Source organism: Bemisia tabaci, chromosome 8 (assembly GCF_918797505.1).
Source record: "Bemisia tabaci chromosome 8, PGI_BMITA_v3".
Taxonomy (NCBI): Eukaryota; Metazoa; Arthropoda; class Insecta; order Hemiptera; family Aleyrodidae; genus Bemisia; species Bemisia tabaci.
In genome coordinates, this window is record NC_092800.1 from 8,947,156 (window position 1) to 8,965,067 (window position 17,912).

Here is a 17,912-nt window from a genome sequence, read left to right on the forward strand (position 1 = left end):
CCACACCACTCCAACCCCCCCCCCCCCCCCCACCCCCCCCCCCCCCCCCCCCCCCCCCACAACCACACCCCCCCCCCCCCCCCCCCCCCCCCCCCCCCCCCAAAACCAATAACCCCCCCCCCACCCCAAGTCAGACCCCTTCAAGAAAACTAGTCACGAGGTTTCCGGTAAATTTGTGTTTTAGCAAAAACAATTTGGCAACGTCTGAATGCTTTTACGGCGTTCTTTCTAAGCAAGGCAATACTCTGCCGTGCCACGGAGAAACGCCGTATGAGCCTTCAGATTTTGCTCAATGTCCTTTGACAAATCACGAATTTTTGCAAAATTTTTTGAATATATTTCCTCCGATTTTTTGGTGAATTTTGTTCGTAATTTGATTTAAATAGTCCAAAAATTTCAAGGAAAAACATTCATTACTCTCTTCAAAACTAAACATCTTCTGAGAGGAAATTTGGCAACATTCGAATGTTCATACGGCGTTTTTCCTCAGCACGGCAGCACTCGTGTCAGCAACGGGGAACCAACCATGTGTTTCACAACGCACAATAGAATGAGCTGTTATACAAGAGGTCGGACATGACATTTTTCGCTAAAACTACACATTTTTATGTTTAACTCGTCGCATTACAACTTTTAGGGGTGTTTCTAGAGCACTGGAAAAAAAAAACACATTGGATCTAGAGTCCAGACACTTGAAAACGTTGACAAGAAAAGGACTCTTGATTCAATCAGATTTAAGCTTAAATCAAAAGGAAATCCGCTCAGATTAAGAGGCTTGGTTCTTGATTTAAGCTTAAATCTGATTAATCAATGATTGAATCAAGAGTCCTTTTTCTTGTCGATGTTTTTAAGAGTCCGGACTCTAGATCCAATGTTTTGTTTTGTTTTGTTTTTTTTTTTTTTTTTACGGTGAGGAAAATTTCACGAGGAAACCAATGGAAGCACTTTTAAAATCTAAAAGTTTTGTATGAACTGAGTTGTAAGCTTTTAAATTTTCCAAATTTTGTCCGACCTCTCCTACTGACTTGGTCCACTGTGCAACGATCCTTGACTAAAAGAGGTGTGGCGAACAACGCTCCAATTGCAAAATAAGACTTTTTAAGGAGAGAATCACAGAACAGTATACGGCGCGTGGCCTTTGAAACTTCAAATCAGACTGAAAAAAATATGAAAGACGCCTTCTCATACACAACGTTTCAATATTTTGCTTGAGCACTTAAACACGGAGCCGTGGAATATGTATTTAAAATTTTGAGATGTCCAAAATGTTTTGTCGAAACGATATTGCCCTCTGACTAGGTTCTCTGATACTTTGTCCATTTTACCTTTTTATATTCTCTAACAGTTTGGATGATATCATCACAGGACCATCACAAAAATGGTGGATTTTGCAACGAAAAACATTGTTTCCTTGATAGTTATCTTGTTTCTCTGAGGTATGTGTTTGTCGCGTCAAAAGAGCTACTAGCGCGTCAGCTAAAATTCAGTCAGGATAATGGAAATTTCATGAAAAATTTTGAAATGCTTTTAGTTGAGTTGAGCAAAAAAAAATGATTAAGACCAAGAAACTTCTGTCGGCACAACTGAATTTCTACTCTGTGTAATAAGTCATCTCTTAAACGCAACAAACTTTTTCCTCCGCACAACAAAAATTGTGAAAGAAATACATTTATTTTTCGTGATAATACTATGGTCTTTTGTGCAGCTTAAAATTGATGATTGTATTTTCCGTACACACTGGTATGACAAAGATCATTCATTAATAATCAAAAAAGAAAAAAAGAAAGTTTGAACATAAACACAAAAAAGCTCATTTATGAGCATGTTAAGTTTATTTTGAGACGGTTGAGATAAAAATTATTCCCTCGTTCCGAGCTATGAGGTTTGGAGAAAAAGAGTCCAAATTGTGGAAGTATTAAGCTTTCAAGATTTTTTCCTTTTTTGAAATAAGGTACGAAAAATGAATTTGTACTTAGATCCATCAATCACTGGTACAATTTTTTTGCTACCACTTGATGGTCTCTCTCCTCCCTCTTTCACTGTCAAGGTGCGGTATTAATTAAAAGCCAGAAAATCATAAATTTTGAGGAGGAAAACTTACTCCTAATCCTATTTCATTTGTGTTCGAAAAGTCGCTGTTAGTCATTGCACAAGGATCAATATTATGAGACCGTGTTATCATTTACATAGCGTATTAAAAGCTCCTTCAATTCTGTCAGCTGCAATTTGCACTGATTATATGCATTTTCATCGATAATCTGATCTGGGGGCTGGAGAGTTTTTTTATGATGATAGATAAGTCATGGTGAAACACGGTTAGTGTGTAAACACATAAAAAATATTTCCCGATCCCGAACCGAAAACGATGACTAATAATGCTTTCGGGAAGGTTGAAGGGAAAAAAAGATTCGTTACAATATTTCCCGGATGGCCTAACAATGATGCGTTCACTCTGCGTGAGTGGTATTTTACTTTACAGTTGAATTTTGGCTTGATTCAGATCATGCCTGTTCTTTCCAAAGCTTCTTTCCGTATGCAGTGACACGAATTATCTTTCCAAAACAGCTTTGGAAAAAGGCTAAAGCTACCTCATGAATTCAAGTTTATCGGACTTGGCTCTTCATTATTCAACATGAGTTATATTTACGATCTTAACAATCATATTAGGAGTCAGAAAATCAAATATGTCATAAGCTTTTGCCCTCCGATCAAATGGAAACCCCATTGGCCGTCGGTCTGGATATAGTTTCCCGTTTAAACCACACAGGCTATTCCCAGATTCATGGTCTACATCAGCCAACTCTTTCACCTGAAAGTTAAAACGAGATAAGTCGTAATTAGTATGCTGAAAGTGATCATCGTTATTTTTAAGTTAGTAAGAATGTTTGATAGTATGGCCGAAGCTCTCTCACCACTAGGGGATTTTTTTAGGGTGACAATTTTTGATATGACAAATACGATGCAGTATTGGTGAAGTAATGATAACAATAAAATAGAGTCAGAGAGATTATGAGGTAAAGAAAAGCCCCTGCTTCGGCTGATACAACTATTCTGGTATTTGAGAGCCTAGTCTTGCCTACTTTGACTAATGAAGGAAAATCAAATAGCGTCGTAGGAAACTGTTCAAGAAAGAAATAAATTATGTTCAGCTGTTTTCCATCTCATGGGAAGGAAGCTCGATTTTATTTTCCACGGATAAAGAAGAAGAGAATTAAAACGTGGGTAAACAAGGCTAAAACATAGGTGTTAAAGTGTTTTAGCCTTGTTTACCCATGTTTTAATTCTCTTCTTCATTATTCGTATATTCGGGCTATGTTTTTGTGCTTTTTCATTTTCCACAGATTAACAAACAATTTTCAAATGTATTCATCCACGAAGTGCAGTTAAAATGTTCCATTTCCAAGTGCAAGGAAGGAGACAGGTCACTTAAAAAAAGGCTCGAAAATTGCTTATGAGAGGGTGTAATGCTCCCTTTGGTGGCTTATACTGCCGGGCTAAGGAAAAACGCCGCATGAGCCTCCAGGCGTTGCCAAATTTCCTTCGATAAAACACGAATTTCTGGGTAAACTTATGAATATTTTCTTTTCAATTTATCAGGTATACTTCAGCTCGCAATAATTGTAATCTTCCGTCACATATCCAAGGCGAAATGATACAACTATTTGAACTCTCCGGAATGCGTGAGGTATCACGCCGCAATTGAAGGCGTTTTCAAAACAGCCAAATTCCGCTACCCGGATTATCCTTTTGCAAAGTTCCTATTATTATGTTTCGTTCCGTACTACTTGTTTATTTTTAATCATCATATAAAAACTACTCCTTTGCTGAATACACTTCTGGCTGGAGCGCACTTTAGCTATGCATTCACCACTGCAAAAATGTCAAAGGAAATCGACAAGCTCAGCGTGCATGAAGGCTAATTCAATTGTAATCTTCCGTCGCATTCCTAAGGCGCAATTTTCGTAAGGTTTAGTAATTTTGGCAACATGTGTAATTAGAGGAACTCTTCAGCTTTCAAACAAGCTAAAGTAAACCAAAATCGGTCCATTAGTACGGAAACGCCAATGGTTTTAGTCAAACTTGCTTTACTGAAAAGTTTGGAAATGGCGTTTAGCGCCTTTTCGTATAAATACGCCATACGGCCATGTCCGCCATCTTGGATTTCTGAATTTTCAAAATTTGACCCAAAATTCGAGTTTCCCATCCAATAATACCCCCTATACCAAGTTTCGCCGAGTTTCCATCAAGTTCTGCCGCGCGCGCGTCAATCGAGTGGAGATAGCTCCTTTTCATTTAATTCGGAATCCGGGTTAGCGCATTAAATCAAATGGACCTACGTGCATAATCCTCTGTATCTAGCTTAATATGCATTTTTTCGTAATTATGGCAAAGTGTGTAATTAGAGGAACTCTTCAGCTTTCAAACAAGCTAATGTAAACTAAAATCGGTCCATTAGTACGGAAACGCCAATGGTTTTAGCCAAACTTGCTTTACTGAAAAGTTTGGAAATGGCGTTTAGCGCCTTTTCGCATAAATACGTCCATTTTTAATCATCATATAAAAACTACTCCTTTGCTGAATACACTTCTGGCTGGAGCGCACTTTAGCTATGCATTCACCACTGCAAAAATGTCAAAGGAAATCGACAAGCTCAGCGTGCATGGAGGCTATTCCCATTTTAATCTTCCGTCACATTCTTACGGCGCAATGATACAACTATTTGAACTCTCCGGAACGCGTGAGGTATCACGCCGCATTTGAAGGCGTTTTCAAAACAGCCAAGTTCCGACACCTGGATTATCGTTTTGCATAGTTCATATTCTTTTGATTTATCCCGTACCACTTGTTTATTTTCAATCATACTATAAAAACCACCCATTTGCTAAATTCAATTCTAACTAGAGCGCTTTTAGCTATGAATTCACCACTGCAAAAACGTCAAAAGAAATCGACGAGCCCAGCGTGCATGAAGGCTAAATCAATTGTAATCTTCCGTCGCATTCCTAAGGCGCAATGATACAACTATTTGAACTCTCCGGAACGCGTGAGGTATAACGCCGTAATTGAAGGCGTTTTCTAACCAGCCAAGTTCCGACACCCGGATTATCGTTTTGCTAAGTTCCTATTATTATGTTTTGTTCCGTACCACTTGTTTATTTTTTAATCATTATATAAAAACTACTCCTTTGCTGAATACACTTCTGGCTGGAGCGCACTTTAGCTATGCATTCACCACTGCAAAAATGTCAAAGGAAATCGACAAGCTCAGCGTGCATGGAGGCTATTCCCATTTTAATCTTCCGTCACATTCTTACGGCGCAATGATACAACTATTTGAACTCTCCGGAACGCGTGAGGTATCCCGCCGCATTTGAAGGCGTTTTCAAAACAGCCAAGTTCCGACACCTGGATTATCGTTTTGCATAGTTCATATTCTTTTGATTTATTCCGTACCACTTGTTTATTTTCAATCATCCTATGAAAACAACTCATTTGCTGAATACACTTCTGGCTGGAGCGCACTTAAGCTATGCATTCACTACTGCAAACATATCAACGGAAATCGAAATGGCCAGCGTGCATGACGGCTATTTCAATAAATTTCACCCGAAGTTCCTGAAAATTTCAAGGAAAAATACTCATAACTTTCTTCAAATGAACATTTTATCGAGGAAATTTGGCAACTCTTGAAGGTTCAAACGGCGTTTTTCCTTAGCACGGCAGAATATTTCACCGCTGCATTCGGTAATGTCGGTTCATCTTCGATGCTACTGATGATCGTTTGCGTAATGAAAAAAACGGTGAGATCTGTAACTTAATGGAACCTAATTGATTTCTCCTTTCCATAAACATCTCTTTCAAGAGTTCGGGAACGGGGTTTTTTACAACTAAAACGTCTTGCCAAATCCGCGCTCATCATGTATAAGATTCTAATATTATACAAACTTACTATGCGAATGAGTGAAAACACCATGTTTACCTTGTCTCTACCATAATCTGAGATCATCACGAAAAGATGAGCGCCTAGGCCGTCCGACCTTCCTTTCGGTATCAAAAGGTGATGCGGCCATCCGCAGCCCCTGTAAACGACTCTCGTAAGTTCAAGCTTTTGTTCAGCCGTCCACTCCATTGATGGATTCGGAGGGAAATGTAACGTTAAATTTGCAGGACTCGCAACTGTGGATGTTAATGATTCTCTTTTGATATAATTCACGCCTGGTTTCACTAGAAAATTGAGAACTTACTGTGAATAAAGATGAAAATGTAGGTTTGATAAATGGATTGCATTTTGCAAAAAGGAACCAGGATCATTGCAATGTTGCGAAGATAGTGCAACTTCTTTTGTCTTGGAGGAAAAACCTGACTATCCATTAACAGTTTCTATTTTACTCGCTAAAAACAGTAAATTTAAACTACAATGTAATTTTCACATTTTTTCATGGTTTCAGTAATTTAATTGCAAAGGATGGAAATGCACAATCTTAGCATCATCGCAATTCTTCTGGTTCCTTTTTGCAAAATGCAATCCAAATAGTACAGGTGCACGGTCAAAATAACGCAAGCATGAGGTACGTTGATTTTGAACGTACCGAAGTTTTACCGGGAAAATAGAATTCTTTGGTGGAAATGTGATTTCAGAGAAGACTGGTCCATATTCGGAAAAAAACTTTTATAATTTTTTCGGATTTAGCAACCAAAAGTTCATAAAATTTTCCGTTCTCCGAATTTGAAATATTTTCCGCTACAAACGACAAAATATGTACATGCTCATTCAGCTATTTTAGTAAATACACTCCGTTTGTCATGCGCCTAACAAATAGGATCAATTTTTTTCAATCGTCTGATGAGGCTAATTCCATCCATTGATGACTGTCAAAGACGGAGATGAACTCAGATTTTTCCCTTCTCTCACCAATTTTTCTTTAAATCGACTTTTAGTATCTTCCTCAGGGCCGGATTTACTTACTTGCCGCCCATGGGCGGCCTGTATTTTGCCGCCCCCTTCTCATTCGTTTCGAAACACAATGAAAACCATCAAGTGAACGTGCCGGAGGGGGAGGGTTGCATAAGACGCGTTTACTCGTGTTGGACACATTTTTTTGCGAGTGTCCTGTCAACACTACTAGCAAAAGTTCACGGAACTTTGCGAGAAAGTTAAGTTCCATAAACCTATCTCTGTGTGGACAAGGCCTTCCATTTATAAGAAAGGAACGAAAAAATTATGAAAGAACGAACACAAATGCGGTTTAATAATTTTAACTTCCGCCGTCGCGCCGCGCTGACCGCACTGCGTTTGACGCAATGCGTGAAGTATTTATGCAGTCTTGTAGGCGCTATGCGTTTCACGCCGCCCGCTGCTGACCGCAGCGGCCGCACTGTCTTTGATGCAATGTGTGAAGTATTCAAGCAGTCTTGTAGGCGCTAATACGTATTGCATGCCGACCGCCGCGCCGCGCCGAGGGTTTCTCCTTTTCATCTCAAGTTCTCGTCATCATAGCTCTCTGCGCCGCGCCGTTCCAGGCCAAATTGCTTGTTCGGTTTCTCTCTTAGTCTTAACTCGACTAATTAAAGGTGCTGTCTATTGTATCACAGAAATACGACAAAATTAGACGTATACTCTCAGGAAATGAGAGATTTTGTCACCTTTTCCAGTTTGTATTTTTTTTCTGAATCCGATTTTTCTTTATACCTACATTTAAAAAAATTACAAAATTTTACGCCCCCTAAATTTACCGCCATGGGCCGCGGCCCATGTAGCCACCCCCAAATCCGGCCCTGACCTTCCTTTCAACACATTTTTATTTTATTTTATTGGTTTTTGAAACATTCAATTTTCAATAAGAGTTTGGTAGAAAAAAAATGAGGTATACTTACAGTTGACCACGAACTTGTCCATTTCTACAAAAAGTTTACGTTGTTTTTCGAAATTTAAATATGTATCCATTCCGTCATTTGTAGGTGCCATAAAAATTCTTGCCGTTCCCTTCAACGGTTTACCGGTATAATTCTCCACCTATAAATGGGGAACTGACATTAGATCTACTTTCTCGTTTTCGATTGCTTGCCTTACGTATCCACCAATAATCTTTAATTTACCGTCTGCGTCATTAATGCATCGAGACAGGCAAGTCGAATAATTAGACGACAAAAGAATACATTTCACCAAGTATGGCATTTTGCGAAGGTGTGATATACAGTAACATCAGAGGGTGTAGCTATTGATAGGTTCAGTAGATCATGCTAAAAAGGCTTACCATATTTTAGTAAATGAAGTGCGTAATTGAAAAATGGAGACTTAAAAAATTACAGAAAATTACACAGCCGTAATGAACGTTAAAACATACACCCAAGAACTTACAGTGATTTCGTAACTGAATGGCACATGCTGCAAATGCCGATGGCATACGTTTATGGGAAACGTAGGCCCAAAGGACATCCCCTTGGTTATATCGATGATACTTTCTTCCCAAAAAGTGACGAGTACATTATCCCCGAAAGACTTGGAAATTCTGTGATTGACCTGAGCAGGCTTGATAATTACGTCGGTTAAGAAGACACCATCAAACGAAAGCTAGAAAAAAGAAGAATAGTAATTGGTTTTGAAAACGATACATTTTTAATCAGTTTTCTACTGGCTTAAAAATCTTAGAAGTCCGGCAAAATTTTGACATAATGTTCAGAAATCAACGTTTGTGTTTCAAAAAAAGTATCTCATGGATCGCTGCTCCAATTAAAAGAGCGTAAAAAAAATCGAGAAGCACGACTCTACTACCATAAAGCGAAGTTCTGCGAAATATTCCGAGTGTAAACCTGCACAAATAACTTTATGCAGTGGAAATTGGATAAACAAAGACCTTTTTAGGACCAGCCTTATATTTTGGTCGTTGCAGCCGATTGTCGTTAATACCAATGCAAAATTACATTAAATCAATGGGATTTTAGGCACAGGACCGACAAGATATTTAGTTTTTATGACCGATTTGTCATTATAACTATAATAATAATATCCGCGTTCTACTCTACTTCTTTTCACAATCGGTCCTCACTTACCTCTTCTACGCTGTAAGGCGAGAGAAGGTCTTTATGCTGACGAAAGAGCCTCTCAGTCGTGGCATGCAATCGGTAAAAGATGGGATCACGCACGGCAGTATTCGTATCACCAATGACACCCATACCGGCCTGTAATGCAAAAAAATGCTACGATCATTATTTTTGTACATATCTTAAGATGTTTTGTAAATAAAAATTGAGAGTGCCAAAGCTCAATTTTTTTTCAGGGATCAAGAGCAAAGGAAGCTAATTTTCTGTCCTATCAATATGTGGTGCACTTATTTTCTTTTGATCCGAGGAAAGTGTGATGTCATAAAATACGCTGAGACTTATCTGAATCGTTTAATAAGGGAAAAATAACTATAACTTGAGCCTCAGTCAGATGTCAGATCAATTGAGGGCGAGTCCGTGACATCCCCATATCCGTAGAAAATTATGTAAAAAGGTACTCGTACAATTTTTTTTTTTTTTTTTTTTTTTTTTTTTTTTTTTTTTTTTTTTTTTTTACAAAAATGGAGCTAATAGAGGTCGATGCTCGGATAAAATATAGCAGTTTCAACATGGAAAAAGTTCCATTTATTTGGAAGAAATGAAACACCGGAGGTACTTATCGCGCGCAAGAAATGTGTCGATGCGCTTTATTAGGTTCAAATACAGGTGCATAAATCGCTAAGTTGTACCTACATACCTCATAATGTCAAATTTCATTACCTGTTTGACTCCATCCGGCCCATTAGCGAAAGATATTGCTCTGTGAATGTAGTTATGTAAGTTACCATAATATTCACGGTTCACAGTTTTGCTGCAGGCTTCAACGATGTTACCTAAAATGTCAATGTATTCGTTATTTGATTCTCTTATTTCAGTTCCATTTATCTGTAAAAATTGGCAAAGCTATTATATTTTAACAACAGGGACAACGATTGAGATGTCTACAAAAATTACAGGGTTTTTTTTCTTTCTTTTTAGTGAAGCGAGTTCTCTGAAACTGGGTAGGAAAATCAGAGTTTGAACTCTCGGCGGATATTAATTTATTTTAAAATTGTGTTCCCTTAATTACAACAAATCATAACTGCAAGCCAATACTCCGATTTTGTTTGTCATTTTTTGGCATTTGCAGGACCGGCCAGCGGAGCACTATGAGTGTATGGGCCATACACTCAGTGCTCTGCTATGCTCCTTCTGTATCATCTGTGATGTGCGTCGCAAGTTAGGAGTGTGGGAAAATTGGATTTTTTTCGAGTAGGTCAATTTTTAAGTGGACGTATTTCTACCAAACAGACCGATGTGGAGGTGAGAAATATGGGGTGTGCTTGTTAGTTCTCTGGCCGTAAGAGTGAATGAGAATAATGAAGCGCCAGTGACGTCAGCGGCGACGATGGAGACTCCGATCCGCGGATCCGTGTCTTTAACTCATGAGCCCTGTCCACAACGCTCTCTTGCCATGCCCGCGGCTCATGAGTTCCGCATTCAATTGGCACATAGGTCTGTTTGATAGAATGTAAAATCCCGCTTTTCCAATTCTTCAAAAGGAATCACGCCCACTTTAACATTGCTTCTTATGCAGCTTCGACGAGCACACCTGTCGCGCACTTTGGGTTGGTTGAATTTTAGACGGACTGAAACATCTAACAACCCTTGACGCGGCGGAAAATTGTGGGAGAGCAAGATTTGAACGAAAAAGAGAAAGTCGTAAAATCACACAGAATTTTATTCACGGCCTGGATGATTATACATGGATATGACGGATATTAGAAATTGAACAAGAAGTTACATATAAATCCGACTTGCGGTTGAGCGAATGAAAATTGACATGTAGTCGCGCTATGATGTGTAAAACCGAAGTGTCCTTCGAGTCGTAGAAGACGAGCTCTCACGGTAAGATTTAGGCTTCATTGCATCAGCCATCCCGTGCATTGATAAAAAAAAATATTAAAGAAATGTGATCATGCGTCTGATTGTATTCAAGCATTGGCTTAAGGCCTGAAAATGCTTGACTTGTAGAAACTAAGAGAGAGACAGAAGAAATGGGAGAGAAAGGGATAGAAGAAATATTCTGTCTCGGGTGAATTTTGAAGAGGCGTTGCGTAACACGCGACAACACCCCATATTTCTCACCTCCACATAGGTCTGTTTGATAGAAATACGTCCAAGTGATGTTCTTAAATTTTAAAAAAGTTCTGGCAGACAAAAGGAAACATGTGGCATTGCAGTTGGAGAATATACACAACAAGGTCAAAAATGTGCTTATCTTCGGTTTTAACTTTTGTCTTCTGACGCAGTATTGCCTTATAGTTCGACAATGCGAGGTCTCAACAATTTATATGATTTCTGATTGCAATCAACGTGTTAAGTCTGTACACGGCAACATCAACTTAAGACATAGTGGTCATAGTGTCATATTCTTAGAATTTGTGGTTACTAATAAATGAAAAATGAAACGACATACTTATACCATACGTTTAAAGTGTTGCTTTTGATGGAATTTTGTATTCGTTCCATGTAAAGCTGCAATTTTTCGACAGTCACTTTACTTCTTGTCCCGTCGGTTTCATCGTAAATGAAATCCTGCAAATTCAGTAGAATAATGATTTAATTACAATGATTTACTCCTGCAAATGACCTGAACCAAAGTATTTAATATTCAATGATGGATCACTATAAAAAATAATTTTTCTTTTTTTTCTTTCCACAATCTATATTAAATATTCCTGGAATGTACGCACTGAAAGAAATAGGAATTTTCCCTGATCAGGGAATACGATCCCACTATCTACAAGGTCGGATCTGGTATTTATAGTGTACAAAAAGTGTATCATTAAAAGAAATTAGTCGCAAGGTAAACAATTCATTTATTTCATTTTAAATTCAATTTAATTTTTAAACATTCGGTATCTCCAGTCCATAAATATACTAATTAATGCGCTAGAACTTTTCTAAAGTTTACAATTTTTCAAAATTTGGCATATCCGCACCTTTGACCCACCACATTTCTTGAGTGTTTTTGCAAAAATTACAGAATTGTGTTTTTGATGGCAGAAGATTATCAATCAGTGCGGCGAAAAATAATAGATATTATCAATCAAAACACCGAGTTCCAGCATAAGTATCTCAGTAACAGAGATATCACCTCTGAGGATAGCTATAATTGACTTTATTCACCGTGGCATGGCATGAAAGAGCTTCTTCTGAAGTATAATTATCAGAAATTCTTCCCGAGAAAAAATGTAACTCCATGCATTCCAAAGTCACAAAACTGGCTCAGACAGTCCGATTTTTTTCAAGACTATAATGATACAACTGATCAAATTACCCTTATATTTGGATATGATGCAGTGGCGTAGCGCATGGTGTGCTTTGCGATTTATCGATTCATCCGCCACTTAAACCTGAGGCAAAGGATCTATAAAGAGGGTGTTCGCAAATAACACCACGATGATCGATTTTCTTACCGTTGCTTCAAATGGGAAAATGTCAACAATCGATCAATCACGCCACGCCACTGGTATAATGGGATGGGATACGTACTTTTCGACGTTAGCCATCGTTCTATTTTTTAAAACAAATACTATTCTCAGTGTTATCCGTCAAAGTATTTTTCTCGGAAATTTTACAATGAACTCCGGCCCTGCACATTACTCACATGAATACCCATGGTAAAATTATTGATTCACCTTGATCACAGCTCCCTCCTCTCTCGCGGTGTATGGGACTCCTTGTGAATAATCGACCATGGGATTGTAAAATCCAGGGAGTCTATCCTGCAGATCCTCCAAAGGAGATACTTCAGACATGCGTTCATTGATACGTGCAAAGTTGTAGCTGAAATATAAGATAAGTATGGTAGGTTGGTTGGTAGATACGTTTATTTGGTGCTTTTAACAATTTAGCCATTAACACCTTAGAGGAGAGATCAAAATATGGTACAGAATTTAAAAATTCAAAAAGTAGGGGTCACAAAAGATAGTGCAAAATTAAAAGTTAGGACAAGGAAATTCTATTAAACGCCAGAAAAGAACTTCTGACAAATGTTTTAAACTGTGCGTCTAGGATCAAGACGTTCTACTTCTTCCGACTATGATGTCTGAGAGAACCAGGCATAAGAACAACCAATGCATTTTAAGAACACAAGCACACATCAGGCCAGTTTAGTACAGCTTCAATTCAACTACGCTCACACACGTATACACAAGCTACAGTACTATTAGAACTATCATTACTCGGCTTTACCCTACATGACAACAACACATGTTATTACTTTAAGGAATCAATTGTTATGTAAGTAATTGTTATTGATCAATTTTTTCTTTTGATTTTTTTTCGCCTTGCAAATGATATTCTAAATGCGTGATTTGGAAATATTACCAGCTGTGATAAGTTGTTTCATAGTAATCTGTTTTTAAAAAGACAAGCAACGACAAGAACAACTGGAAAAAGAATAACAATCACAATTATACTTCTAGATGATTTTTGCGCCAGATACCAGAGTAGTTGCACAAGCCAAAGGTATCATTGAAAAAGAAAATCTTAAATTTGCCGCCAAAAATTATTTTTTCTTGAATCAAAAATTTCGCTGCATATTACAAACTACTGTTTTGCTTAACCCAAGCCTTATTTTCCTTTTATCAAGAAAAATTAAGCTTAAAGTAAGATATAAAAAATTCTTGGCGGCAAATTCAAGAATCATCATGCTCGGACCAAGCACCAGTGGCGTGGCGTGAATTGCGATTTATCGATTGTTTTGCCATTTAAACGTATGGTTAAGGTACGGCAATTAAGACGCGGAATGCCGCCGCGGAATCTGACGCGGCGGACGACCCGAGCGAGCGAGGCGTCGAGTTTGTTTCCGCTCCGCCGTGCCCGGCAACTAAGCAGCGGAATCGCCTTCAAAATTCCGCCGCGTCCGTCGGCAATCTCGTCATCAGTATCCGATGATAACTCACGAGTGTAGGTGTGTTGTGCCTTGCTATACAATGAACATTCACCACGTTTCAAAAGCTCCAATATTTTTCACGAGAATACCAGTCAAAATATCCCTTTGTAAAATTTCTAAAAGTATTTTTGAATGAGCAAAACAATTTTTAACGCACGTTGGCAAAAAACTCCAACATACAGCAATAAAATGTTTACAAAAAGTTTAAGATAAGCTCCCTATCAATAGTTTCAAATTAACGAATAAAGCTTGAGCAGAGAGTTGCAACATTGCAAGCAAAGACACCCATTTTTTTTACTTTCAGCCATGATGTTCAAAAAAAGATTGGTCGATCAGGTTTCTCTATAGATAGTTAGTTAGTTATTATAATTTTAAGACATTCAGCGTCTCAGGCTATTAACGTCTTTACAGATAATTTTGAAAATGGGAGTATAAACGAAAATTTAGATTTTTAAATTAAGAGAGGTGAAGAGTTTTAGAATTTTGGTGGATAGCAACGTATAAATAAATTGTTCAGATGCCAAAAAGCCATAAAATAGTTATTCCGTTTTGTTGTTATAGATTTATTTCCTGGAAAAAAGGTGTCATGTTTCTTTTACCTATTTGTGTGGTATTATTTGCACCTTCCACGAGGTAGGATTGCCATGCGTTGATATCGTGCTGAAAAAATTTTTTCTTTCATGAATCCAATAAGTCAGGATGGCCCGCGATTTCCCATCGGTTTCTCCACCGCGATCCACGTTTCGGCACGTAAGAGACATGAAAAATCATCGAAAACCTCGGCGGACGAGGCGGAATCTCCGAGGGATTCCGCTCCGATCTGTTCTCGACAGATCGGAGCGCCGTGACGCCGCGGACGCCGCGGCGTCGCTCCGCTCCTTAGTTGCCGCTCCCATTGAAACGCGTGTAACAGATTTCCCTTGCGTCCGCCGCGTACGATTCCGCGGCGGCATTCCGCGTCTTAATTGCCGTACCTTAAAGAATCGATTATTAAGGTGTTCGCTGCGAACACCCTGTTTATCGATCCTTTACCATAGGTTTAAATGGTATAACAATCGATAAATCTCAAAGCACGCCACGCCACTGCCAAGCACGTTTTTTTTTTTTTTTTTTCTGTGATAGTTCAGTCACCTGAAAGTGTGGTTGGATCATCCTTACCTCTAGTTGGTGCCCTCACAGTCAGCATAAGTGTAGTTTGACTAACTATACCGCTGGCTGGTACCATTACACTTCTAGCGAGTGCAAGCAACTACTCTCATGACATCTAGACATCTACAGGGCCGGATTTACATTTTTAGCGCCCTAGGCTAAACTTAGGGTGGCGCCCCTAAAAGTAGGCGCTCTTGTGGGGGGGGGGGGGCGCTCCTCCCCTTCAGATCAGAGGGAGGATGTTAGGTGTCCGGAAAATGTTCAAATTCACCTTTAAAAAAGCACGATTTTAAACAGTTTTGAGATACGTTTACGTTTGCAAGTTGGTTTTGGGAAATACGTTTTTGAATAAATTTTCAAAAATTGTGCGCCCCTCAGAATGTTGCGCCCTAGGCTATAGCCTATGTAGCCTATTGGTAAATCCGGCCGTGGACATCTAGATGTACAGTTCAGATTGTGGTACTTTTTTTTCAGTGATCGCACAATGCGGCAATACGTACCGAGCCAAAAGTTGGGAATGCATGTAACCGAATAATTCCCCTCGTCTATCCGAGTGTGTTGGAACCAAAGAACCATTGTGGGGATCAACCGGGTGGATGATATGCCAGATGGAGTGGTGCAGATTCAAAACAACATCCTCGCGGAAATATGAGAGTTTTCTCTCTTGCTCATCAACGGTTTTCGAGTTCTTGTTCCCATTGATACAAGTCTGGGAGAGGAATCAAATGTGTAATATTTAGAGAATTTGAATTGAAAATTGAAAATTTACTGTGCGATGAAAAAATAACGATCTCCCTTGTGTTTATTCTGGTATTTCGGGAAAAACTTTCAAAAAGTTAAATTGAATATCATGGGCAGGACAAAAATTAGCCTGGTGGTATTGGCAAAAAGAAATTAAAATAAAATAAAAAAAATGTATACAGCAACAAATTTACATAAATATATCAAGTTCTCACAACCAATAATAATTCATTCACCGAGAAAATTGAATTCTCACCGAAAGTCTTGTTTTATGATGGTGAAAACTCCATTATGAAGACAAAGAAATACAGTTTTTGGACCGATCTTGTTTTATTTTCTTTATTTTTTTGCTGATATTTAGGATGCAATCATCAAAACATGAATGTATGTTGCATGACACATATCATCACACCCTCATGATGGATAGAGAATATGTTTTCGATGCAAATCCAAAAAAATGTAACATGAATTGTAAGTAATGCAAGCTGCTACTAATTTTATAACAAATTTCATTCTCTTCAGAGAAATTAAACGATTTAAACTGCCCTAAAATATACCCTCTGATTTCCACTCACTTACAAGACATATTCTGTGTAAGTTCGCCTTACAATGTCATTGCTTAACATTTCTATGAGAAAATATATCATGAGTATGCGTGAAATTTGTGATATAACTATTGAGATGCGTAGTTGAATAGCCACCAGCGATTCAGGGCTTAGATAAATTTAGTAATTTTTGGCTGATTGTATGTCTTCAATCGGAATTAATTTAGCAAAAGTGAGTATAATTTACTGATACTTACGCGGGAAACGGATAAACCCCTTTCGGCCCTAAAGATGGCCTTCCTCAGGATGTCTCTGTCAATGAACTTGTACGGTAGATTTGCCAAGTTAATATCGTCGAGAAAATATTTGACGGCCCCCGTATCGTTGTAAAAATTCAATGTCACAAGCGAAGTTCCGGAGGAAGGAATCAAAATATTCACGACAACCGTAATAGAAATAGTCGCAATCCAAATCATCCCGCGAGTGTGACATGCGAAAATCGGATGGAAAGTCACAATGAACACTGAATCACTGTTAGAGTAATAATATTATACTTGAAAATAAGAATGATTCCAAGAGGTCAATCTTCAATGCCGATGAGAAAATAGATGACGTTATTGAAAAAAATTAGTGACTGATGTAATTAATTACATAATTTAACATTCAAGAATCAAATAATTTGACGGCAAAAATCCCTAATTGCTAGTTGAGAAGGGCACACGGGCACAGTGTGTGTTGTATCCTCCCTGTCTAGAAAAAATGCACAGTCCTGTTTTATTACAGTCCCTTTCCTGAATACGCATGCCACGCGTTTTTTCCATGAACCGCCGGAAGAGATAATGTCGCGTCTTTGCTCGTGAACTTGAGTAAATCATGCAAAAAATCACGAAAGCGCAATCTGGAAAGAGCGTCGTTAAATTTCGCCATAACGATCTAAAAGAAACAAATCGTCGATTTCTCTACGAAAGAACGTAACTAAGTTTCAATGTTGCCAAAGTTCCTCTTGCAAATTGCAATTTTAACTGCAGGATCTTGGGCATTTCTGATTGAAAATTTCACTGATTATTCATCTGATCTCATGCAAAAATCAGAAAAAATTGGTCGAAAATTGCTCAGGTACCTACATTCTTGTAAAAAATGTCATTATTTGCGTTAATTTTGCAACCTCGGGATGGAGTTATGTTCCTTCGTCTAGGAAACGACGAAATCGTCGCTCCTCTGACGTAAGAGCGTATTTCCATTTCCGCATGAGCCACGAAAAGCATTGATTTATACGCAGAACAGGGCTCACGTAGAAATTGAGATATGCCCTTACGTCAGAGGAGCGACGAAATGTGCAATGAATGCAATCCTGAGCACGGCAAACTTAGCATTATCCCAAACAGTGAGGCAAACAGCCGGCTTGGGTGCGATCCAGAGGATATTTGTTCATCAGCACTTTTTGACTCTCCTCATCCGGGAAAGTGATGAAAATTCAAATTTGATGAATGCTG

At 38.5% G+C, this 17,912-nt stretch overlaps 1 protein-coding gene and 1 long non-coding RNA gene across 2 annotated transcripts; one reads left to right on the top strand and one right to left on the bottom strand.

The window, feature by feature from the left end:
• Positions 1-1,810: 1,810 nt before the first annotated feature.
• LOC109043258 (phenoloxidase 2) lies at positions 1,811-17,046 on the bottom strand. The gene is made up of 10 exons (XM_072303150.1): positions 16,677-17,046; positions 15,634-15,842; positions 12,726-12,873; positions 11,512-11,619; positions 9,763-9,927; positions 9,052-9,180; positions 8,360-8,572; positions 7,876-8,014; positions 5,981-6,225; positions 1,811-2,809 (listed from the first exon to the last, which is right to left on the bottom strand). The coding sequence occupies exons 1-10, from the start codon at positions 16,893-16,895 to the stop codon at positions 2,624-2,626; spliced, it is 1,761 nt and encodes a 586-aa protein (XP_072159251.1). The 5' UTR covers positions 16,896-17,046; the 3' UTR covers positions 1,811-2,623.
• LOC140225204 (uncharacterized) lies at positions 11,552-16,448 on the top strand. The gene is made up of 3 exons (XR_011900335.1): positions 11,552-11,890; positions 13,102-13,329; positions 15,608-16,448. It is a non-coding gene; the product is annotated as an uncharacterized lncRNA (long non-coding RNA).
• Positions 17,047-17,912: the final 866 nt, after the last annotated feature.

What these genes read in the sequence shown, in the direction of transcription:
- LOC109043258 (XM_072303150.1), bottom strand. Translation starts at nt 16,895, where the DNA reads ATGATTTGGATTGCGACTATTTCTATTACGGTTGTCGTGAATATTTTG. An exon ending in CATTCCCAACTTTTGGCTCG is followed by an intron (nt 12,874 to 15,633) that starts GTACGTATTGCC and finishes CTTATATTTCAG; the next exon opens with CTACAACTTTGCACGTATCA. An exon ending in CGCCTTACAGCGTAGAAGAG is followed by an intron (nt 8,573 to 9,051) that starts GTAAGTGAGGAC and finishes TCTTTTTTCTAG; the next exon opens with CTTTCGTTTGATGGTGTCTT.